The sequence below is a fragment of the Rhinoraja longicauda genome, chromosome 5 (assembly GCF_053455715.1).
Source record: "Rhinoraja longicauda isolate Sanriku21f chromosome 5, sRhiLon1.1, whole genome shotgun sequence".
NCBI lineage: Eukaryota > Metazoa > Chordata > Chondrichthyes > Rajiformes > Arhynchobatidae > Rhinoraja > Rhinoraja longicauda.
Window position 1 is genome coordinate 14,764,392 of NC_135957.1, and position 25,051 is coordinate 14,789,442.

Sequence of the window (25,051 nt, forward strand, 5' to 3'; positions counted from 1 at the left end):
GCCGGGCCTTGTAAAATTTCAGTCGGAGATTCTACTGAAATACTAATAGCAGTCAGGCCACAGTACTGACCTGAAGCACGGCTTGGAATAAATATTGATACATTTATATTACCGCAGCCATTGCAGGATTTCCACCAAATATGGCTGATGTAGGGGAGCACAGATAGCGTGCTCTTAATCCAATTTCTGCCCAGAAATTAGGATGTTGACCTCCTCTAACAACATTGGGGTTGCGAACTGTCCCGTATTAGCCGGGCAATCCCGTATTTTGGGCTAAATTGGTTTGTCCCGTACGGGACCGCCCTTGTCCCGTATTAGTAGGGTTGCCAACTTCCGCACTCCGAAATAAGGAACAAAGGGTGACATCACCACCCCGCGCCCCACGTGACCTCACCCAGTCAGCGGCCACGTGCTCGCACTCCACCAATGGTGGCCGCCCGGACCAGGGGGCGGGTTGCTACGCAATCTCTGTTAGGCGGCGCATGGGCCTCCGGACCTAGACTGTCCGGAGCTAAAATGTCGGAAACCTAGAGTGTCAGGACTGACAGCATTGGGGCCTACAGTGTCACGGCCTACAGCGTCCGGGCCCACAGGGTATTCAATCTACTGCACACCTGCACACCCGTGAAGTTCCCGGCCAGAAGGGAGGTTGATGCGCCTGCGCGTGGGAGGCACTGTTCGGAACGATACAAGAGGTTCTTTTCTGTTTATCAATAATTTTTAATAGTTCTCAAGTTCCCAGTCGAAATCATGTAAAAAAAAAACCAATTCAGTCCGTGTAATGCTCATAATGTTCATAGTTCATCAATCGTATTATATTCAACTCGCAATATGGGCATGTGCATGATAGCAGAAGTACCTGTAGAAATATTAACAAATATAGTGTGCTGACAAGAATGTTTAACTATCATATGTACTTTATTCTCTAACATTAATAGCATTTATAATTTCTGACCAATCTAAGCTTTAAATATTTAAGTATTATGCTGAGTACATCCTGTGTTAATAACAAAGCCATTGGAGATCTGTTGTCAATCATAATAAAACAATAAAAGTTGGCATGCGGTCTACAGATTTTCCTCAGAAATGTCCTCATGTTTTAATTTTCTGTTTTTACATTATTATTTTGACAGATACTTGGAAAAGAAACGATTGCTATTTCCACGTTTTTTTTTTGTCTCTGATCCAGCATTATTGGAAATCCTTGGACAGGCCAGTGATTCGCACACCATCCAGGTCTGTTTAAGCATTTTTTCATAGTGCTAAAGGCAAAAAAATCCAATGTAACAAAAAAATGGATGTACAGGTCCAACCGATTTTCCGGCACCCTTGGTTCCAGAGCCTTGCCATATTATTTGTTTTGCTGGACCAACAGAGATCAGGCCCTTGGGGGGGCCAAGATACTGACCGGCAAAGTCGGGCACAGATGTTGGCTATGGCAACGGATCGGTTGGGCACTGGCCGCAGCTGGTAAACTCGACCTGCCAATCGGCTGTGGAAGTCGGCTATGGGAACAGATCAGCCAACTCTGGCGCCACATTTTCAGGGGGGTCTTCCGAGGCGGGGAGGCGGTGGGGGTTCAAGTGTGCTCTCGTACTTCTGTATCAATTACGGAGGTGCCAGACCAGCATTTGCCGGAAAATCGGTGGTGGATCTGTATTATTTTTTTATGTGGCCTCTATAATACTTTGGTGATCATCTAGGACGGGTCAGACAACAAATATAAACATTATGATTAATCATTTAAAAAACTATTATCCCTTTAAAGTATTCTCTTTATGCTGGTATATTGAACTTTAGAACAAATGTCAAAACTCAAAATTCGCAAATATCACCTTGGGGTATAACATTGAGATTGAATGCATCAGAACACTTGTAGAATGGACTGTCCTACTGTTCCTTTTGTCCATTACTTTGTATTTTTGCTCTCCTGATAGTTGAACGATTCACTAATGGGAGCAGCTTGTTTTTATCATTACATGTAAAGCAATCACGATCTAGCATACCAGTATCAAATCTCCTTTCAATCTACTTTGCCTCAGGGAGAAGCTGGAAGGATTGAGAAGCGCCTCCAGCTTCTCCTACCTAACTTTATCACTGACACTTCTCGTGTCTTATAACTCTTTTATTGCACCAATCCAAAGCCTTCATATTCTTCCTAATATTCATAATAGATAAATGTGTGAGGTGAGCCACTTAAGGAAAATAAAAATATAACTTGAGCTTTAGAAAGCTGTATTGCGAGTTAGCAAAGCAATAAAATGTGTTAACAAAGCTCTGGGATTTATTTCATTCTGGGAGCACAACATTCATAAGACTAAAATTATGTCAAATATTTATGAAATTTGTACAGTATAGCACATAATTTGGTCTCCATACTGATAAAAAAGACATAGCATCACCAGAACGAGTTTAGAAAAGAATGAATCGGTTCAGACAGGTTTCTTTAGGCAAGCAAAGGCTTGGAAATGTTCCAATAGGGGGATTTTAAAAGATGAATAGGATTGACTTAGTCACACTGAAGAAAATACTTCTGGGGAAAATAATCTAAAACTGGGGGTCATAAATGCACTTTTGCATCTAATAGCAATATAAAGAGTTTGCATCTAATAGAAATATAAGGAGAAAAGTATTTTCTCAGAGACGCTGTGGAATTCACAATCACAGAAATGATTGAGGCAAATAGTTCACACAATTTCAGAAGGAATTCAGATGGGCGGCACGGTAGCGCAGCGGTAGAGTTGCTGCTTTACAGCGAATGCAGCGCCGGAGACTCAGGTTCGATCCTGACTACGGGTGCTGCACTGTAAGGAGTTTGTACGTTCTCCCTGTGACCTGCGTGGGTTTTCTCCGAGATCTTCGGTTTCCTCCCACACTCCAAAGACGTACAGGTATGTAGGTTAATTGGCTGGGTAAATGTTTAAAAAAAAAAATTGTCCCTAGTGGGTGTAGGATAGTGTTAATGTACGGGGATCGCTGGGCAGCACGGACTTGGAGGGCCGAAAAGGCCTGTTTCCGGCTGTATATATATGATGATATGGTCACATGAATGGCAAATGTATGTTGGAAGGCCAATTCAAGATAAATAGTATTAAAATAGTCTTCTGTAAAGCATAAACGCTACTACAGCATAGTTGGTTTGATTGTCACCTCTGTGCCAAAAATATCCTAAGTGTAACTGTATTTTAAGTAATGAAAGGTTTAGGTTTATTATTGTTACATGTCCTGAGGTACAGTGAAAGGCTTCGTTGTGCATGCTATCCAGACAGATCAGATTTTCCATACTTAGATACGATCAGTTCAAAGTCAAGTACAATAGATTGAGCAAAGGGAAAGATACAGAGTATATAATATAGTCCTCAGCATTGTAGCACGTTGTAGCATTTCAGTTCCTCAGACAAAGTCCAATGTCCTTGATAGGATAGAGATTAATTCAACAGTACCCTAGCTTATGGAAGGACCATTCGGCAGCCTGATAACCCGAGGAGAAGAAGCTGTTTCAGAATCTAGCAGTGCATGTTTTTAAGCTTCTGAACCTTCTGCCAGATGGGAGCAGGTAGAGGAAGGAATATTCAGGGTGGGACAAGACTTTGATTATGTTGAAACAAGGAACTGCAGATGCTGATTTTCAAAAAAGGACACCAAGTGCTGGAGTAGCTCAGTGGGTCAGGCAGCATCCCTGGAGAACATGAATAGATTACATTTCTGTTCAGGACCCTTGTTCACTGATAATGTTGGCTGCTTTTCTGAAGCAGCGTGGTGTAGATGAAGTCAATGGTTGGAAGTCTTGCCTGTGTAATGAACTGGACTACATCTACTACTCTGCAATTTCTTGCAGTCTTGAGCAGAGCTATTCTCAAACCAAACTGTGACGCAACCCAACAGAATACTTTGATGGTGCAATTGTTGAACCTTGCAAGAGTCCTGAGAGACATGCTGCATTTCCTCGGTCTCCACAGGAAATAGAGGCATTGGTGTGACTTCTTGGCTGTTGCATCAATGTGGTTGGTCCACATCAGATCATTGGTACTATTAAAGCCATGAAACCTAAAACTCTCATCCATTTCCACATCGGCACCATTGGGGAATGTACTGCACCATGCTTCCTGAAGTCATAGAAACATAGAAAATAGGTGCAGGATGAGGCCATTCGGCCGTTCGAGCCAGCACCGCCATTCATTGTGATCCTGGCTGATCATCCACAATCAGTAACCCGTGCCTGCCTTCTCCCTATATCCCTTGATTCCACTAGCCCCAAGAGCTCTATCTAATTCTCTCTTAAATCCATCTAGTGATTTGGCCTCCACTGCCCTCTGTGGCAGAGAATTCCACAAATTCACAACTCTCTGGGTGAAAAAGTTCCTTCTCACCGGTTTTAAATGGCCTCCCCTTTATTCTAAGACTGTGGCCCCTGGTTCTGGACTCCCCCAACATTGGGAACATCTAGCTTGTCCAGTCCTTTTATAATTGTATGTGTCTCTATAAGATCCCCTCTCATCCTTCTAAACTCCAGTGAATACAAGCCTAATCTTTTCAGTCTTTCCTCATATGACAGTCCCGCCATGCCAGGGATCAATCTCATAAACCTACTCTGCACAGCCTCAATCACAAGGATGTCCTTCCTCAAATTAGACCAAAACTGTACACAATACTCCAGATGTGGTCCTACCAGGGCCCTATACAACTGCAGAAGAACCTTTTAACTCCTATACTGAAATCCTCTCGTTATGAAGGCCAACATGCCATTAGCTTTCTTCACTGCCTGCTGTACCTGCACGGCAACTTTCAGTGACTGATGTACAAGGACACCCAGGTCTCGCTGCACTTTCCCCTTACCTAATCTGACACCATTGAGATAATAATTTCACGCGTGTCTGCCTTCAAGGGACCCACATTTGTCTTTGCTAATCTTTTTTTCTTAACATATCTAAAGAAGCTTTTACTGTCCTTCTTTATATTCTTGGCTAGCTTCCCCTCGTACTTCATCTTTTCAGCCCGTATTGCCCGTTTTGTTACCTTCTGTTGTGCTTTGAAAGTTTCCCAATCATCTGGCTTCCTGCTACTCTTTGCTGTGTTATACATCTTTTCTTTTAGTTTTATTCCATTCCTAACTTCCCTTGTCAGCCACGGTTGCCTCCTACTCCCCTTAGAATCTTTCTTCCGCTTTGGAATGTAATGATCCTGCATCTTCCGGATTATGCCCAGAAATTCCTGCTAGGATGGTCCACCATCATTCCTGCTAGGATCCCTTTCCAGTCGACCTTGGCCAGATCCTCTCTCATGCCTTCGTAGTCCCCTTTGTTCAATTGCAACACTGACACTTCCAATTTAACCTTCTCCCTCTCAAATTGCAGATTAAACTAATCATATTATGATCACTACCTCCAAGCGGCTCCTTTACCTCGAGTTCTCTTTATCAAATCTGGTTCATTGGACAACACTAAATCAACAACAAGCTCCTTCATCTTGCTGACATTGAAAAGTTTTTTATCTCCTTCCTGTACTCAGTCTCGTCATTATTCGTGATTTGGTGCACCACAGGGGTGTAGCCCGTAAAATTGTAGGGGGAATAGAGCCGAGTTCAGCCATACAGTCGTGAGTGTAAAGGGAGTAGTAGGGGACTGAGAATGCATCCTTGCGGGCCACCAGTATTGAGAGTTATTGCTGAGGAGATGTTGTCACCTATCTTCAATGATTGAGGTCTGTTGGTCAGGAAGTCGAGGATCCAGAAGTAGACCGGGGAGCTGATTCCTTGGTCCCAGACTTTGGAGATGTGTATGGATGGGGATAGTGGATAAACAGGAGTCTAACATAAGAGTCCTTGTTGTCTATATAACAGACAATGTGAATTGTCTGTGGATATCTCTGCCAGCTGATCCGCACAGGTCCTGAGGACATGGCGAGGAACTCCATCTGGACCAGATGCTCTCCTTGGTTTCACTCTCAGAAAAGTCAATCTTCCATCTGCTTCGGTAACCATTGGTACAGGTGTACCGATGCAGTGGGTGGCATTCCTCCACTGACCTTCTCTTCAAAGTGGGTGTACAATGCATTGAGTTCATCAGCGAGGGACCTATTGATGCCAGGAATACTACATGCCTTCGTTTTACAGTCCGTTATAGTGTGCAAGCCTTGCCACAAACTACGGTTATCCGTGTCATTGCTTCGGGAGTCCAGATTAGTCCAGAATTCCCTCTTGGCATTCCTATTGGCTCTGCAAAGGTCACAGATAGATTTCCTGTACCTCTTGAATGCTGCAGACCTAGACTTCATCTGGGAGTGAAACTCATGATTCAATCATGGTATCTGATTGGGGAATACACGTATCATCTTCTTTAGAACACAGTCCTCTACACATTTGTTGTTAAACTTTGTGGCAGCAATGGCATATTCATCCAGGTTTGCTAAAGATTCCTTGAACATGGACCAGTCCACTGAATCAAAGCAGTGTCATCTGTTTCCTCAGACCAGCACTGCACAAGTTTCTGCACCAGATCCTCTTGCTTCAGTTTCTGTTTGTAAACAGGGGTAGAAGCATGGTTGTTGGTTGATGGTTGTGTAGCAGTGGTCACGGGTGTTTAGGCCTCTTGTTGGCCAGGAGACAAACTGATTGTATTTTGACAGCACAGTTTTGAGGTTGGCGTCATTGAGTCCCCAGCTTTAGTTTAGTTTATTATTGTCACGTGTACTTGGGTACAGTGAAAGGCTTTTTTTGTTGCATGCTATCCATTCAGTGAAAAGACTATATGTGTTTACAGTCAAGCTGTCCACGGGGAAAAATCAAGATAAAAGGAATAACGTTTTGCGCAAGATAAAGTATAGTAAAGTCCAATTGAAGATAGTCCAAAGGCCTCCAAATGAGGTAGATGGGAGGTCAAGACTGCTCTCCAGTTAATGATAGATAGTTTAGTTGCCTGCTAACAGCTGGGAAGAGCCCTGAATCTGGAGATATGCCTTTTCAAACTTCTCTACCTCTTGCCTGATGGCAGAGGGGAGAAGAGGGAGTGGCCTTTGTTTCTGCTGGTGACCTTGCCGAGGCAGCTTTAAGTGTAGATGGAGTCATTAGAAGGGAGGTTGGTTTGTGTGATGGTCTGGGCTACATCCACAACTCTCTGCAATTTATTGTGGTCTTGTATGGAGCTGTTCCCAAACATGCTGTGATGCATCCCAATAAAATGCTTCTGCGTCGCATCTGTTGATGTTGGTGAAAGTAACTCTGTCTTCACTGAGGAGGATACAAACAATCTCCCAGATGTTCTAGTGGCCAGAGATCCTAGGGTGACAGAGGAACTGGAGGAAATCCACATTAGGCAGGAAAAAGTTTTGGGTAGACTAATGGGACTCAAGGCTGATAAATCCCCAGGGCCTGATGGTCTGCATCCCAGGGTGCTTAAGGAGGTGGCTCTAGAAATTGTGGACGCATTAGTAATGATTTTCCAATGTTCTATAGATTCCGGGTCAGTTCCTGTGGATTGGAGGGTAGCTAATGTTATCCCACTTTTCAAGAAAGGAGGGAGAGTGAAAACGGGAAATTATAGACCAGTTAGTCTGACATCAGTGGTGGGGAAGATGCTGGAGTCAATTATAAAAGACGAAATTGCGGAGCATTTGGATCGCAGTAACAGGATCGTTCCGAGTCAGCATGGATTTACGAAGGGGAAATCGTGCTTGACTAATCTACTGGAATTTTTTGAGGATGTAACTAGGAAAATTGACAGGGGAGAGCCGGTGGATGTGGTGTACCTCGACTTTCAGAAAGCCTTCGACAAGGTCCCACATAGGAGATTGGTGGGCAAAATTAGAGCACATGGTATTGGAGGTAGGGTACTGACATGGATAGAAAGTTGGTTGACAGACAGAAAGCAAAGAGTGGGGATAAATGGGTCCCTTTCAGAATAGAAACATAGAAACATAGAAACTTAGAAAATAGGTGCAGGAGTAGGCCATTCGGCCCTTCGAGCCTGCACCGCCATTCAATATGATCATGGCTGATCATCCAGCTCAGTAGCCTGTACCTGCCTTCTCTCCATACCCCCTGATCCCTTTAGCAAAAAGGGCCACATCTAACTCCCTCTTAAATATAGCCAATGAACTGGCCTCAACTACCTTCTGTGGCAGAGAATTCCACAGACTCACCACTCTCTGTGTGAAGAAATGTTTTCTCATCTCGGTCCTAAAAGACTTCCCCCTTATCCTTAAGCTGTGACCCCTGGTTCTGGACTCCCCCAACATCGGGAACAATCTTCCCGCATCTAGCCTCACCAACCCCTTAAGAGTTTTATATGTTTCTATAAGATCCCCCCTCAGTCTTCTAAATTCCAGCGAGTACAAGCCCAGTCTATCCAGTCTTTCCTCATATGTAAGTCCCGCCATCCCAGGGATCAATCTGGTGAACCTTCTCTGTACTCCCTCTAAGGCAAGAACGTCTTTCCTCAGGTTAGGAGACCAAAACTGCACACAATACTCCAGGTGCGGTCTCACCAAGGCCCTGTACAACTGCAGCAAAACCTCCCTGCTCCTAAACTCAAATCCTCTTGCTATGAATGCCAACATACCATTCGCTTTCTTCACTGCCTGCTGCACCTGCATGCTTGCTTTCAATGACTGGTGCACCATGACACCCAGGTCACGTTGCATCTCCCCTTCTCCCAATCGGTCACCATTCAGGTAATACTCTGCTTTCCTGTTCTTGCCGCCAAAGTGGATAACCTCACATTTATCCACATTATATTGCATCTGCCATGCATTTGCCCACTCGCCTAATCTATCCAAGTCACTCTGCAGCCTCCTAGCATCCTCATCGCAGCTAACACTGCCACCCAGCTTCGTGTCATCCGCAAACTTAGAGATGTTGCATTCAATTCCCTCGTCCAAATCATTAATATACACTGTAAATAACTGGGGTCCCAGCACTGAGCCTTGCGGTACCCCACTAGTCACTGCCTGCCATTCCGAAAAGGACCCGTTTATTCCTACTCTTTGCTTCCTGTCCGCCAACCAATTTTCTATCCACCTCAACACTGAACCCTCAATACCGTGTGCTTTAAGTTTGTACACCAATCTCCTATGTGGGACCTTGTCGAAGGCCTTCTGAAAGTCCAGATATAACACATCGACTGGTTCTCCCTTATCCACTCTACTAGTTACATCCTCAAAAAATTCTATCAGATTCGTCAGACATGATTTGCCTTTGGTAAATCCATGCTGACTTTGTCCGATGATTTCACCACTTTCCAAATGTGATGCTATCACATCTTTAATAACTGACTCTAGCATTTTCCCCACTACCGATGTTAGGCTAACTGGTCTATAATTCCCCATTTTCTCTCTCCCTCCCTTTTAAAAAAGTGGGGTTACATTAGCTACCCTCCAGTCCTCAGGAACTACTCCAGAATCTAAAGAGTTTTGAAAAATTATCACTATTGCATCCACTATTTCTGAGGCTACTTCCTTAAGCATTCTGGGATGCAGCCTATCTGGCCCTGGGGATTTATCTGCCTTTAATCCATTTAATTTACCTAACACCACTTCCCGACTAACCTGGATTTCCCTCAGTTCCTCCATCTCATTAGACCCCCGGTCCCCCGCTATTTCCGGCAGACGGTTTATGTCTTCCTTAGTGAAGACAGAACCAAAGTATTTGTTCAATTGGTCTGCCATCTCCTTGTTCCCTATGATCAATTCACCTGTTTCCGACTGCAAGGGACCTATATTTGCCTTAACTAATCTTTTTCTCTTGACATATCTATAAAAGCTTTTGCAGTCTGTTTTTATGTTCCTTGCCAGTTTTCCCTCATAATCTATTTTCCCTTTCCTAATTAAGCCCTTTGTCCTCCTCTGCTGGACTCTGAATTTCTCCCAGTCCTCTGGTATGCTACTTTTTCTGGCTAATCTGTATGCTTCATCTTTTGTTTTAATACTATCCTTGATTTCCCTTGTTAGCCACGGATGCACTACCTTTCCTGGTTTGTTCTTTTGCCAAACTGAGATGAACACTTGTTGTAGTTCATCCATGCGACCTTTAAATGCCTTCCATTGCATGTCCACCGTCAACCCTTTCAGCATCAATCGCCAGTCTATCTTGGACAATTCACGCCTCATACCCTCAAAGTTACCTTTCTTTAAGTTCAGAACACTTGTTTCTGTATCGACTTTGTCACTCTCCATCCTAATGAAGAACTCTACCATATTATGATCACTCTTGCCCAAGGGGCCTCGCACAACAAGACTACTAACTAACCCTTCCTCATTACTCAATACCCAATCTAGAATGGCCTGTTCTCTCGTTGGTTCCTCGACATGTTGGTTTAGAAAACCATCTCTCAAACATTCCAAGAAATCCTCTTCCTCAGCACCCCTGCCAGTTTGGTTCACCCAATCTATATGTAGATTGAAGTCACCCATTATAACTGTGCGCCTTTAGTGCATGCATTTCTAATTTCCTGCTTGATGCCATCCCCAACCTCCCTACTGCTGTTAGGTGGCCTGTACACAACTCCCACTAGCGTTTTCTGCCCCTTAGTGTTTCGTAGCTCTACCCATATCGATTCCACTTCCTCCAAGCTAATGTCCTTCCTTTCCACTGCTTTAATCTCCTCTCTAACCAGTAACGCTACCCCACCTCCTTTTCCTTTCTGTCTATCCCGCCTGAATATAGAATATTCCTGGATGTTGAGCTCCCAGCCTTGGTCACCCTGGAGCCATGTCTCCGTAATCCCAACTATATCATAATCATTAATAACTATCTCCACATTTAATTCATCCACCTTATTACGTATACTCCTTGCATTGAGACACAAAACCTTCAGGCTTGTTTTTACAACTCTCTTACCCCTTATACGATTATGTTGAAAAGTGGCCCTTTTTGATTTTTGCCCTGGATTTGTCTGCCTGCCACTTTTATTTTTCACCTTGCTACCTGTTGCTTCTACCCTCATTTTACACCCTTCTGTCTCTCTGCTCCAGCTCCCATCCCCCTGCCACATTAGTTTAAATCCTCCCCGACAGCACTAGCAAACACTCCCCCCTAGGACATTGGTTCCATTCCAGCTCAGGTGCAGACCGTCCTGTTTGTACTGGTCCCACCTCTCCCAGAACTGGTTCCAATGTCCTAAAAATTTGAATCGCTCCCCCTTGCACCATTTTTCAAGCCACGTATTCATCTGAATGGCAGGCAGTGACTAGTGGGGTACCGCAAGGCTCGGTGTTGGGACCGCAGCTATTTACAATATACATCAATGACTTGGATGAAGGGATTAAAAGTACCATTAGCAAATTTGCCGATGATACAAAGCTAGGTGGCAGTGTGAACTGTGAGGAAGATGCTATGAGGTTGCAGGGTGACTTGGACAGGTTGTGTGAGTGGGCGGATGCATGGCAGATGCAGTTTATTGTGTATAAGTGTGAGGTTATCCACTTTGGTGGTAAGAATAGGAAGGCAGATTATTAGTTGAATGGTGTCAAGTTAGGAAAAGGGGACGTACAACGTGATCTGGGTGTCTTAGTGCATCAGTCACTGAAAGGAAGCATGCAGGTACAGCAGGCAGTGAAGAAAGCCAATGGAATGTTGGCCTTCATAACAAGAGGAGTTGAGTATAGGAGCAAAGAGGTCCTTCTGCAGTTGTACAGGGCCCTAGTGAGACCGCACCTGGAGTACTGTGTGCAGTTTTGGTCTCCAAATTTGAGGAAGGATATTCTTGCTATTGAGGGCTTGCAGCGTAGGTTTACTAGGTTAATTCCCGGAATGGCGGGACAGTCCTATGTTGAAAGACTGGAGCGACTAGGTTTGTATACACTGGAATTTAGAAGGATGAGAGGGGATCTTATCGAAACGTATAAGATTATTAAGGGATTGGACATGTTAGAGGCAGGAAACATGTTCCCAATGTTGGGGGAGTCCAGAACCAGGGGCCACAGTTTAAGAATAAGGGGTAGGCCATTTAGAACAGAGATGAGGAAAAACTTTTTTAGTCAGAGAGTTGTGAATCTGTGGAATTCTCTGCCTCAGAGGGCAGTGGAGGCCAATTCTCTGAATACATTCAAGAGAGAGCTAGATAGAGCTCTTAAGGATAGCGGAGTCGGGGTATGGGGAGAAAGCAGGAACGGGGTACTGATTGAGAATGATCAGCCATGATCACATTGAATGGCAGTGCTGGCTCGAAGGGCCGAATGGCCTACTCCTGCACCTATTGTCTATTGGAACATGCCGAACTTCCTAAGCCTTCGAAGGAAGTAAAGGTGTTTGTGTGCTTTCTTGGCCATTGCTTCAATATGGTTGGTCCAGGACAAATTGCTTGTAATATTTACTCCTAACAACTTGAAGATTTCATCTCTACTTCGACAACATCAAGATCCCATCAGGCCTTGGGGATTTTTGCACTTTAATGCATTTCAAGAAAACCAACATCACAAACATTCTTGATCTCAAACTGCTGCAGCATATTAGTGTACCCTGCACTGATCTCACTATCCTCCATGCTTTTTCCTTGATGAATACAGATGTAAAGCACTAGTTTAGGGTCTTGCCATCATCCTCGGACTCCAAGTATGAATTCTCTCCTTTCTCCTTGAGCAGTCCTATTATCTCTCTAGTTGCCCTCTTGTTTCTAATGTACAAATAAAAAGGCTTTGAATTTTCTTTAATCTGTTTTGCCAAAGACATTTAACTGTCTGCTTGAGGTCTTACATGCGTGCTTTATATTCCTCAAAATAATGTCTCATACAATTTTTCATCAGAGTCCTTGCAGACAAATGACGATCGCACTCTACTGGCTGTTCCCCTGTTGTTTCCTCCACTCTCGGTGCCCACCCACCCTGCCTTGTTCAGTGTTATATTGCTTTTAATTGGAAAGATACAGCATGGAAACAGGCTCTTCAGCTCACCGAGTCCATGCCGATCATCAATCACCCATTCACTAATTCTATGTGGCCAATTTAACTACAAACCTGCACATCTTTGGAATGTGGAAGGAAACTCACGTGATCACAAGGTGAACCTGCAAACTCCACACAGACAGCACCAAAGGTCAGATTCAAACTTGGGTCTCTGGCACTGTGTGACAGCAGCTCTACCAGCTACACCAGGGGCTTCCAAACGTTTCAGCATGAGGGCCACATTATATATTTGGCACATTTATGCGGGCTGTAGGAAAAAATAAAGAAGTGAGTTTTATAAATTTAATGATCTCAGAAAAGTTTAGACGAGGTTACGTTAGATTAGATTAGGAAAGGTTAAACTAGGATAGGTTTGATTAGGTTAGTTTACATTAAGTTTATATGGCAACAAATAAAGAATCAATTTTTAAAAAGAGCTTGAAATATTGGAATATATATATACCGTAGGTATACAATTATTTATAAAACAGAAAAAAAACAGACCACAACTGGGGTGGGGGGGGAAGAGAGTAGAGGGGGGGGAAGGGGGGGGAAGAGAGGAGAGGGGTAGAGTGGGGGGGAGAGAGAGAGGAGAGGGGTAGAGAGGGTGGGGGGGAGAGAGGAGAGGGGTAGAGGGGGGGGAGAGAGTCGGGGTAGAGGGAGCAGCGGGTGAGAGCTGGAGCTTGGGGAGGGTGTCAGAGGGTCCAGTGAAGGAGTGCTGCCACTTGTGGGGGCTGCTCCCCCCTGCTCCCTCTCCCTCTCTCTCTCTCTCTCTCTCCCAGAGCCAGTGAGATCTGCGCCGCTCCTCCACTCTCTTCCCCGGTCCCGTCTCCCTCTAACGCAGCGAAATAAGAACAAACACAAGTGTAGTCGTTGTTCAGACGCCCCACATCCCCGGGGTGAGCGGTGGCAGTGGCGAAGAGGGAAGTTTCACTTGTGTTTGTTCTTATTTCAATAGAGGGAGACGGGACCGGGGAAGAGAGTGGAGGAGCGGCACAGATCTCGTTGGCTCTGGGAGAAAGGGAGAGGAGAGAGAGAGGGAGAGAGAGAGCAGTCCCCACAAATGGCGGCGCTCCTTCACCGGACCCTCTGACACTCTCACCCTCCCCGCGCTTCCGCTCTCACCCGCTGTTCCCTCTACCCCGACTCTCTCTCCCCCTCTCTCTACCCGGGGTGATTGGCGACGGTGGCGGCGAGGAGCAAAGTTTCCTTGAGTTTGGTGTTTGCGAGGGGGCGCTGTGATCTCTCACCTTGTCCCAGCTCTGGGTCGGTGGCAATCCGTTCTCCAGTGAACCTTCCTGCCTCCAGTTCCCGCCACCTAAGAGCTTGCTGCGGGCCGGATAAAATCTTGTGGCGGGCCGGATAAAATCTTGCCAGATGTGGCCCGCGGGCCATAGTTTGGAGATCTCTGAGCAACACCACTGTGCTGCCCTTTGATTAAAAGCTAGGCTTCACAGTACAGTTCTAACTGAGCCTAATATAGTGTTCGACAGTACGTTTAGTGCAATTGGGCCCACTTTTGTTTAAGGGTCATAAATTTTGTTGTATGCTTTCTTTGTTCAGGCCCATTTAGCAGGAATATTTGATAATGTACATAAAGTGGAATTCCATCCTAAGGATTATGATCGCATATTGTCTGTTATTTCCAGGGAGGATGAACAAATCCATGTGAGTTCATTCAGATTTAAAGTTTTTTTAACCCTAGTAGCTTTGCAGATTATTGTTCTTTGTTTCAGTTGGATATTGTAGATATTTCATATTTGAGAGCATTTGAAAATAATTTTGAGATAGCTTGCTCTGTATTTCTACACTTTCTGGAGATTTAGGTCTGCATATTTGCAATTTTCTGTCTAATTTGCCTATTTTAAAAAAATGATTTCTTGTTTAGTTGGATGCCCCCGTGATTGCTAAGGGCCCTGTGGAAATATGGTTAAGTGACTTATTGCGTTTGCAGCAATCTTCATTACACACTGTAATCAAATTAGCATTCTACAGCTTCAGTGAACCAGACTTCCACCTAATACCTTTCCTTTATGATGCTCCTGGCCAGGTAATGCAATACATTTATTGTCGTACTACAGATGCATGTTATCACTGATAGCCTAGGTTAGTCTGGATCGCCTGGGTTAGATCTTCTATGTGTAACTGCTCTAAGCCAATTATTTAAATCCTTCATCTTTGTGTCTCCAAATCTATTTATACAATCATTGTCCATTTCTGCCCCATTTACTTTGAACTGCGGACTTCACAATATTTCTGCAAAATCATTACACTGGTCAGTATTGTTAATCTTTTTACGCATGTACTGCGCTCCTCTCCTTACCTGCTCTCATCGCTTTAAAGAAACAACCCTGGACTTTTATTTTGTAAACTGCCAGTTCCTTTCCAACCTTACTTCTTCCTCACCAAGTTGATCGGAAGTGGTGTTGGTCTTGTCAGTATCAAGATTTATAGAATAATACAACACAGAAACAAGCCCTTTGTCTATTGCAACCAAAATGGCCATCTAAGCCAATCTCATTTGCCTGCTTTTAACACAGATCTCTCTAAACCTTTCCTATCCACATAACCATATACCATATATAACCATATAACAACTACAGCACGGAAACAGGCCCGTTCGGCCCTACCAGTCCACGCCGACCACTCTCTCTGACCTAGTCTCATCTACCTGCTCTCAGACCATAACCCTCCAATCCCCTCTCATCCATAACTGTTCAAATTGCCAATAACATCTGATGAGATTGTAAAAAAATGTTTCCGTTTTCTAACCTGTCTCCATCTTTTGACACAGTTGGCCAAACCGTTCTCCTCCATTATCTCAACATCTTTGTTCTGATGAGTTGTGATAATATTCACCTGGTCACAATCTTATCTATCTAGTCATAGCTGGAGAATTGTCTTTGATGAGCTTCTTCCTGCAATTGTTTCACTACCCTTGGATCTCTCCTGTTTTTTCATCTAATTTCTGCCTGAAACATTTCCACGTATATTGAGAATGCCCAGCTGTTATCACCTATGCTGTTGTTTATAAGATGCCAATTTGCTTATCTGAAAATTTTACAAGCTGAATATTGGGAATGCCAATTTTCTTATCCTAGTCGCCTAATTCATCCAACTTCTTGTAATATGTCTGAAACTAAATTAAACTCTTCAATTTGGTGCAATATTAATCCCTAAGCCAAGTTTGAGACCAGATTTCTACATTATCATCCAGAACTTGGTTCTAGAGTCATAAGCACAGAATTGGGCCCTGCGGATATGTCTATGCCAACCATCATGGTGCTATCAACCTAATGTATATTTTTCCCATTTCTCAGCCAGTCAAGTGCTTATCAGTCTGAAGAAGGGTCTCGACCCGAAACGTCACCCATTCCTTCTCTCCCGAGATGCTGCCCGACCTGCTGAGTTACTCCAGCATTTTGTGAATAAGTGCTTATCCAAATGCTTTTTAAATGTTGTCTGAGTACCTGTTTTCTCAAACAGTATGGTCCAAATTGTAACCACTCTGTTTAAAAAAAAATCTTCCACAGATCCCTTCTGAAGTTCTTACTCCTCACTTTGAACCAATAACCCCTGGTTGTAGACCCATTTGCCATGGGAAATGTTTCCTACTTTCTACCCTGTCTATGCCTCTTGTAATTTTGTTTGCCTCCATCAAGTCCCCCTCAGTGTCCTCTGTTCCAAGGAAAACAAACACAGCACATTCAATCTCTCCACATAACTGATATGCATCACCCCAGGCAACATCCTGGTAAATCTCCTCAGCACTCTTTCCAATGCAATTACATCCTTCCTTTGGCTTTTGGTATTGATAGACAATAGACAATAGGTGCAGGAGGAGGCCATTTGGCCCTTCGAGCCAGCACCACCAATCAATGTGATCATGGCTGATCATTCTCAATCAGTACCCCGTTCCTGCCTTCTCCCCATACACCGCTATCCTTAAGAGTTCTCTCTTGAATGCATTCAGAGAATTGGCCTCCACTGCCTTCTGAGGCAAAGAATTCCGCAGATTTACAACTCTCTGACTGAAAAAGTTTTTCCTCATCTCCGTTCTAAATGGCCTACCCCTTATTCTTAAACTGTGGCCCCTGGTTCTGGACTCCCCCAACATTGGGAACATGTTTCTTGCCTCTAACGTGTTCAACCCCTTAATAATCTTATATGTTTCAATAAGATCCCCTCTCATCCTTCTAAATTCCAATTGGTTTGTTATTGGCTTATTATTGTCATGTGTGCTGAGATAAAGGGAAAAACTTCGTTTGCATGTTGTTCAGTCAAAGTACACTATACATGAGTACAATCAACCCATTGAACATGAACAACAGGTAGTATAGTACGAGAGAGAAAAAAAAGTGCAGAATATAGTGTTATAGCGTATAGCATTATAACTAGAGAGAAAGTGCTGATTTGAAAAAGTGTAAGGCCCACAATGGGCTATCCAGGCAAATCATACAAAACATGAGTACATTGGGTAGCACGAAAGAAAGTGCAGAATATAGTGAAACAGCTACAGCGAAAGTGTTTTGCTGTCTTCTACATTATGGGCATGTTTCATTGGGGTCAAGTTAGCGCTGTTGCCAAAGTTGGTAAGATTGGTATTTTATCTTTAAAAAAAAAGATGTCTAGACTTGCTTTTTACAAATCCATATACATCACACTGGAGGTTTCACTGGTTCAAATTTTATGTACATATGATCTCTGTCCCTTTATGCCTAAAGGTAGGAATTCTAGCTCTCCAAATACTGTGGACACGGGACTCAGAGGATGCAATTAAAGCTTCAAAAGACAGTAAAAAGATCATGCAAACAACTAATCAAAAGTTCCTGGAGCTGTTGAACTCGCTGATCAGTCAAACAACCCACGACTTGACTAAGTTTCAAAGAATCCAGTTCGAAACTCTTGTCACCATTCATGTTCACCAGAGGGACATCTTTGATGAATTGGTATGGTGAAAAAATTATTCTTGTATCTTAATTTCTGATTTCTCTCGTTTTTGTTATTCGTTTACATCAATGATGAATTAGTCTAATTAGCCAATGCCATTTACAGGGGGACATCTTGCCATTCATTTTTTTAAAAAGTTTACCATTTTTCTATGGTTTATTATTATGCTTTTAATTTTGTCAATAGTTTAGTAAATTGGTATGATTCTGTGGCAGGTGATGTGTTTTGGAAAAGTTACGACTTTTAAACTGTGGCTTCATAATTCTCAGGAATTAAAGAATACATGTATTCCTGCATGTACCAGTTGGAACATAACCAATAATCAGTAAGGGAGGGAGGAGGTTGGGCCTGTAAAGATTCAGCCCTTCAATTGAAATTTTAACAAAATGGTCTGCCTTTCCCAATTTAAATTACGGGATTAGTGAACCAGAGATCTGCACCAACAATCCAAAGACTTGAATTCATATTTGTACATCACAGGTGTGGAATTAAATTAAATTAACAGCTATCAGAAAAGTCAAAAAAGTCATTAACAATGACGACAACAAAATTATTAGGCTGTTGTAAAATCCATCTGGTTCACTACCGTCTGTATTTACCTGATTTATCTTATATATGAGTCTATACTCACCAATGGGTTGACTGTTAATTGCCAATGGACAATAGACAATAGGTGCAGGAGTAGGCCATTCGGCCCTTTGGGCAGCACCACCATTCAATGTGATCATGACTGATCATTCTCAATCAGTACCCTGTTCCTGCCTTCTCCCCATACCCCCTGACTCTGCTATCCTTAAGAGCTTTATCCAGCTCTCTCTTGAATGCATTCAGAGAATTGGCCTCCACTGCCTGCTGAGGCAGAGAATTCCACAGATTTACAACTCTCTGACTGAAAAAGTTTTTCCTCATCTCCGTTCTAAATGGCCTACCCCTTATTCTTAAACTGTGGCCCCTGGTTCTGGTCTCCCACAACATTGGGAACATGTTTCCTGCGTCTACCATTAATAATCTTATATGTTTCAATAAGATCCCTCTCATCCTTCTAAATTCCAGTGTATACAAGCCTAGTCGCTCCAGTCTTTCAACATGACAGTCCCGCCATTCCGGGAATTTACCTAGTAAACCTACGCTGTACGCCCTCAATAGCAAGAATATCCTTCCTTTAAAATAGCCTGACAAGTCAATCAATTCAAGAGCTATTGCAGAGTCATGGAGTTATACAACATGGAACCAAACCTTTCGGCCCACCACATCCATTTCTGTATATGTGCGTGCATACACTTTAATCCCATGTTCCAACAGTTGGCCCATAGCCTAGGTGATTCAAATGCTCATCTTTTTAAATGCTGTCAGTGACTCTGCTTCCACCAATCTTCCAGATAGTGTATTCCAGATAACTAAAACTCTCTGGGTGAGAAATGTCCTCGCAGATCCCCTCCAAATCTCTTCTCCATAACCTTTTACATATATCTTCATTTGTTTCTTAGACAGATGGAAAATTTCCTTCAGTCTACCCGATCTGTACCCCTTAGGATTTTATATACCTCAATCATGCCCTCCTGACCTCCTCCACTCCTGGGAATACAGACTGAAGCCTCTCCAGTCTCTCCTCATTACTGAAACATTACATCCAAGGCATCACTCTGGTGAATCTCCTCTGCATTCCCAATACAACTGTCGACTTACCTGCTGATTGCTTCCAACACTGCCTCCTTCTATATCAAATTATTGTCACATGTTGCCACATATTGCAACTGAAATGCAAAGTTGAATATCGTAACCTGTAATAGTGCTAGTGTTAGACCACTGTGTGTTGCCCGGTAGTAGGTTACAATGCTACTTTATTTGCAGTTTACAAACATCACAACATCGTAACAAAGTAAAATTCTGCAGAGCCAAAGTACTAAGCAAAGCCACACCACAAAACTACAGATCTTACAGACCAAAGAACTGAAAAACAGGCTTTCTTATCTATATAGGATGATTAGGATGTGTTAGCAATCAATCCTTGTGGAGCCTTTTACTGTTTCAGAACCAATTGCCCTATGTTATGTCCCTTCCTTATTCGTCATGATCCAAGGGGGCTGGTTGGCATTACATTAATCCGAGAAGGGGTTGTTATTCTGTCTAGGTTCTTAACAATTGTAACCTTGAGTCATAAGCCATTCCTTATCCCCGTGCTCAAGTTCACAGATTGTTCCCATCAATCAGATAATGCTATGCATAATCACAATCAAGTCAAATTCAAGTACAATAGATACAGAGTGCAGAATACATTTCTCAGTCTGACAGCATTTTGACAGCTTATTCACAAACTATCAAAATTCAATTACATGGTGCTTAAAAGCACATTTCAAAAACAGATTTATAGACAAGGATATTCTCAGTAGCTTGAGATCATTGGTTTATTCAGTCACTGTTTGCCTTGGAGGGAATTTTGTGTTTCACCTGTTACCTGAATCTGGCTTGCACGTGGGGCGCAGTGTCCCTCTTAATTACAGCTCAGATAGGAACAGGCACAAAGAATATCTTGTAGAGCAGTGGTGAGTTTCTCAAACAAGTTGGAAAACACTGAGAGAACCCAAAGTTTTACAAAGATTGACCTAAAATGCTGGAGTAATTCAGCGGGACAGGCAGCATCTTTGGATAGAAGGAATGGGCGATGATTTGGGTTGAGACTCTTCTTCAGACTGAGAGTCGGAGAGGGAGACTCAGATATGAAGGGTAAAGTGTGAAAACGAGACATCAAAGGGGTCGCTGATCAAGGAAAATGTAGAATAGATCATTTGTAGCTCGGGGAAGGTGACAAAGAAGCATAAAAAGATAAAATTTAAGATAGACACAAAAGGCCGAAGTAACTCAGCAGGACAGGCAGCATCTCTGAAGAGAAGGAATGGGTGACGTTTCGGGTCGAGACCCTTCTTCAGACTGAAAGTCACGGGAAAAGAAAACGAGAGATATAGATAATGATGTAGAGAGATGTAGAACAATGAATGAAAGATATGCAAAAAAGTAACAATGATAAAGGAAACAGGCCATTATTAGCTGTTTGTTGGGTGAAAACGAGAAGCTGTTGCGACTTAGGTGGAGTTGGGTTGGAGAGAGTGGGAATGCCAGGCTTACTTGAAGTTAGAGAAATCAATATTCATACCACTGGGCTGTAAGCTGCCCAAGTGAAATATGAGATGCTGTTCCTCCAATTTGCGTTTAGCCTCACTCTGACAATGAAGGAGACCTAGGACAGAAGGTCAGTGTGGGAATGGGAAGGAGAATTAAAATGTTTAGCAACCGAGAGATCAGGTAAGTCCAGGCGGACTGAGCGAAGATGTTCAGCGAAACGATCGCCCAGTCTACATTAAAGATACAATTTAATCAGGAGGACAGTCAGACTGGTCGGAGAACTCGGATGAGGGAGGAATGGACAGAGAGGGGAAGCAGATGTTACTTGAAGTTAGAGAAGTCAATATTCATATCGTAGGGTTGTAAGCTGCCCAAATGAAAAATGAGGTGCTGTTCGTCCAATTTGAATTGGGCCTCACTCTGACAGTAGAGGAGGCCCAGGCCAGAAACATCAGTATGGGAATGGGAGAGGGCGTTAAAGTATTTAGCAACCGGGAAATAAAGTAGGTTTAGGTGGACTTTGCAGAGGTGTTCAGCAAAACGATTGCCAAATGTAGGTTTAGGCAGACTGAGCAGAGGTATTCAGCTAAACGATTGCCGATATGTGTTACTCATGGATATTACATTCTCGAAATAATTCATCAATTCTCAATGTTTCTTTGTAATAATTTATCCTGGCTGGATGTATGGAAGGATGGGTGGATGGATTTGGGTGGGAGGGTGGATGGATGGATTTGGGTGGGTGGGTGGATAGATGGATGGATTTTGGTGGGTGGGTGGGTGGTCCAATAAAGATGGATCAGTTCTTTAAAGAAACGGAATGGAATACTTGCAGGATTAATATTTTTTTTCAATCCCTGATCCCAACAACCTAATTTGGCTTATCAAATATAGCATTTAAATTACGGGATTAGTGAACCAGAGATCTGCACCAACAATACAAAGACTTGAATTCATATTTGTACATCACAGTTGTGGAATTAAATTAAATTAACAGCTATCAGAAAAGTCAAAAAAGTCATTAACAATGACGACAACAAAATTATTAGGCTGTTGTAAAATCCATCTGGTTCACTACTGTCTGTATTTACCTGATTTATCTTATATATGAGTCTATACTCACCAATGGGTTGACTGTTAATTGCCAATAGACAATAGACAATAGGTGCAGGAGTAGGCCATTCGGCCCTTTGGGCAGCACCACCATTCAATGTGATCATGACTGATCATTCTCAATCAGTACCCTGTTCCTGCCTTCTCCCCATACCCCCTGACTCTGCTATCCTTAAGAGCTTTATCCAGCTCTCTCTTGAATGCATTCAGAGAATTGGCCTCCACTGCCTGCTGAGGCAGAGAATTCCACAGATTTACAACTCTCTGACTGAAAAAGTTTTTCCTCATCTCCGTTCTAAATGGCCTACCCCTTATTCTTAAACTGTGCCCCCTGGTTCTGGTCTCCCCCAACATTGGGAACATGTTTCCTGCCTCTCCCAATAATAATCTTATATGTTTCAATAAGATCCCTCTCATCCTTCTAAATTCCAGTGTATACAAGCCTAGTCGCTCCAGTCTTTCAACATGACAGTCCCGCCATTCCGGGAATTTACCTAGTAAACCTATGCTGTACGCCCTCAATAGCAAGAATATCCTTCCTTTAAAATAGCCTGACAAGTCAATCAATTCAAGAGCTATTGCAGAGTCATGGAGTTATACAACATGGAACCAAACCTTTCGGCCCACCACATCCATTTCTGTATAGGTGCGTGCATACACTTTAATCCCATGTTCCAACAGTTGGCCCATAGCCTAGGTGATTCAAATGCTCATCTTTTTAAATGCTGTCAGTGACTCTGCTTCCACCAATCTTCCAGATAGTGTATTCCAGATAACTAAAACTCTCTGGGTGAGAAATGTCCTCGCAGATCCCCTCCAAATCTCTTCTCCATAACCTTTTACATATATCTTCATTTTTTTCTTAGACAGATGGAAAATTTCCTTCAGTCTACCCGATCTGTACTCCTTAGGATTTTATATACCTCAATCATGCCCTCCTGACCTCCTCCACTCCTGGGAATACAGACTGAAGCCTCTCCAGTCTCTCCTCATTACTGAAACATTCCATCCAAGGCATCATTCTGGTGAATCTCTGCATTATTTCCAGCACAATTATGGATGGGCAATAAATACTGGCTGGGCCCTGCTGGTGATGCCCAGACCTTGTCAAGGCCCTTCATTATGACAAACTGGAAAAAAATACTTGCTGAACCTCGTATATAAAATTTGATAGTTGCAATCACTGTTTCGTGTTTATTCATTAAATTACAAGTTTCTTAGCTGGGGACAATAAAAATGATATGTCTATAATTATGAAATCTGCTTTTTAAAGGCTTTTCCTTGTTGGTAAACACACAGCCTACTGCAGATAATCTGTTTAAATTTTAGACAATTTTGATTATATGCCATTTTACCTATTTGCTTCCTTTTCTCTTGATAGGTAAAAATGCATATCAGAGCAGTGAATGACTTTGAGTGGCTGAAACAATGCCGAGTTTATTTCAGAGAAGAAACACAAGATGTAAGAGTGGGGATTACTGATACGGAATTTATCTATCAAAATGAATTTTTGGGTTGCACTGAACGACTGGTTATCACACCTTTGACAGACAGGTGAGGGTGGGCCTTTGATATTTCATTACACTTCTGTGTTTTCTTTGTTTAAATTGTCCTACAACCATTACCTTATTTTCTGGTGTTGTTTATTTAGTTTCTCTTGATTGGTTTCTGAGCAGCAGGCAGAACAATATGTTATTAGAAAGAGAATCAATAGTTTGAAGCTTACAATATAATTGAACCACAGTTGTTAGAACTCCATTGCTGCATTTGGACAAAATTCAGAACACATGCTAATATCATTCTCGACTTGTTTTGATAATAATAGCATCCATCCAGTGGCTGAATGCATCTGTAAGGTGGCTGACATGAATAGCTGTTAATTTAGGCTGCACTACTTAAACCTAGACAACACAGTAGCAGGATATGGTCTCTGACTTGGCAGAAAGAATCCTGCATATTGTAGCAGAACACCCAACTATGAAAAAAAAATCATACTGCACATAGGGTCAAATGTGCAGTAACAGCAACAGTCTGAAGTGCTGAAACAGGACTTTATTGATCTGTTGAACACAGTCAGCTCTCTGAATGCTGAGGTGTTTATCAGTGGCCCTCTACTGCAAGTCAAAAGAGTTGAGAGATTCAGCAGATTGTTAGCACTGAACACGTGTCATCCATTCACTGCATTTTATTGACAATTTCAACTTTTTCTGGGACCGCAGACATCTTTTTAAGGCAGATGGACTTTTCCTTAATAAGTCAGGAATAACAGGAATAAACCGTGTTCACCTCTAACCTACTTTACTTCCTGCATCACCCCATCTGTTCCCTTTGTCAAGGACAAGAGGCATCCACCTGCCCCAGTTTTGACACAATCATCACAGATACGACACCGAGCACCTCCGCCCCTTGCATGACGGCAGCATCCACTGTCTCCCCAGCCTGATAGGTGCTTGTGTACAAATTGCAGCAAGCTGTATGTGCTGGGTCCAGGCTGCACGGCTAATGGCACTCATGACTCTTTCCAGGACAAGCCGGGGCCCTGTGTACCAAAAGCTGAAAAAGAATGGTGAATCCGCTAAGAAACAAGAAGCACTCAACTGCAAATTTATCAAATTTAACATCCATTCCTCGTCAGCCACAGCCTGTCCCAAAAAATGGGACAGATAATGCTTTTCACACACTAAAACTATCTTTATTAAATGTCAGGTCTTTGGCAGGAAAATCTTTTTTAATCAACGATTTCATTATTAAGCACAATCTTTATTTTAATTTTTTTAACTGAAGCTTGGTTGGACCAAAATAACAGTGCAACTGTTCTTATGAGTCAACCCCTCCCAACTTCAGTTTTATGAGTGAGGCTAGAGTGCATAAGAAAGGAGATGGAGTCGCCATAATGTTTAATGACTCACTCCAATGCAAGCAGATATCTTATGGAAATTTGCTTATTTTGAATATGTGGCTCTTCAGCTGAGTTCCTCCTCTCAAGGAGCTATGT

General features: G+C 42.9%; 1 protein-coding gene across 1 annotated transcript in view; it reads left to right on the plus strand.

Moving 5' to 3' along the window:
• The window catches only part of LOC144593844 (dynein axonemal heavy chain 8-like), a 624,642-nt gene that overhangs the window by 317,695 nt on the left and 281,896 nt on the right, over positions 1 to 25,051 (plus strand). The window contains exons 39-43 of the mRNA XM_078399962.1: positions 1,134 to 1,236; positions 14,437 to 14,541; positions 14,762 to 14,923; positions 17,598 to 17,822; positions 23,438 to 23,610. Coding sequence (XP_078256088.1) covers positions 1,134 to 1,236; positions 14,437 to 14,541; positions 14,762 to 14,923; positions 17,598 to 17,822; positions 23,438 to 23,610 — 768 coding nt within the window. The remainder of the gene's footprint in view (positions 1 to 1,133; positions 1,237 to 14,436; positions 14,542 to 14,761; positions 14,924 to 17,597; positions 17,823 to 23,437; positions 23,611 to 25,051) is intronic.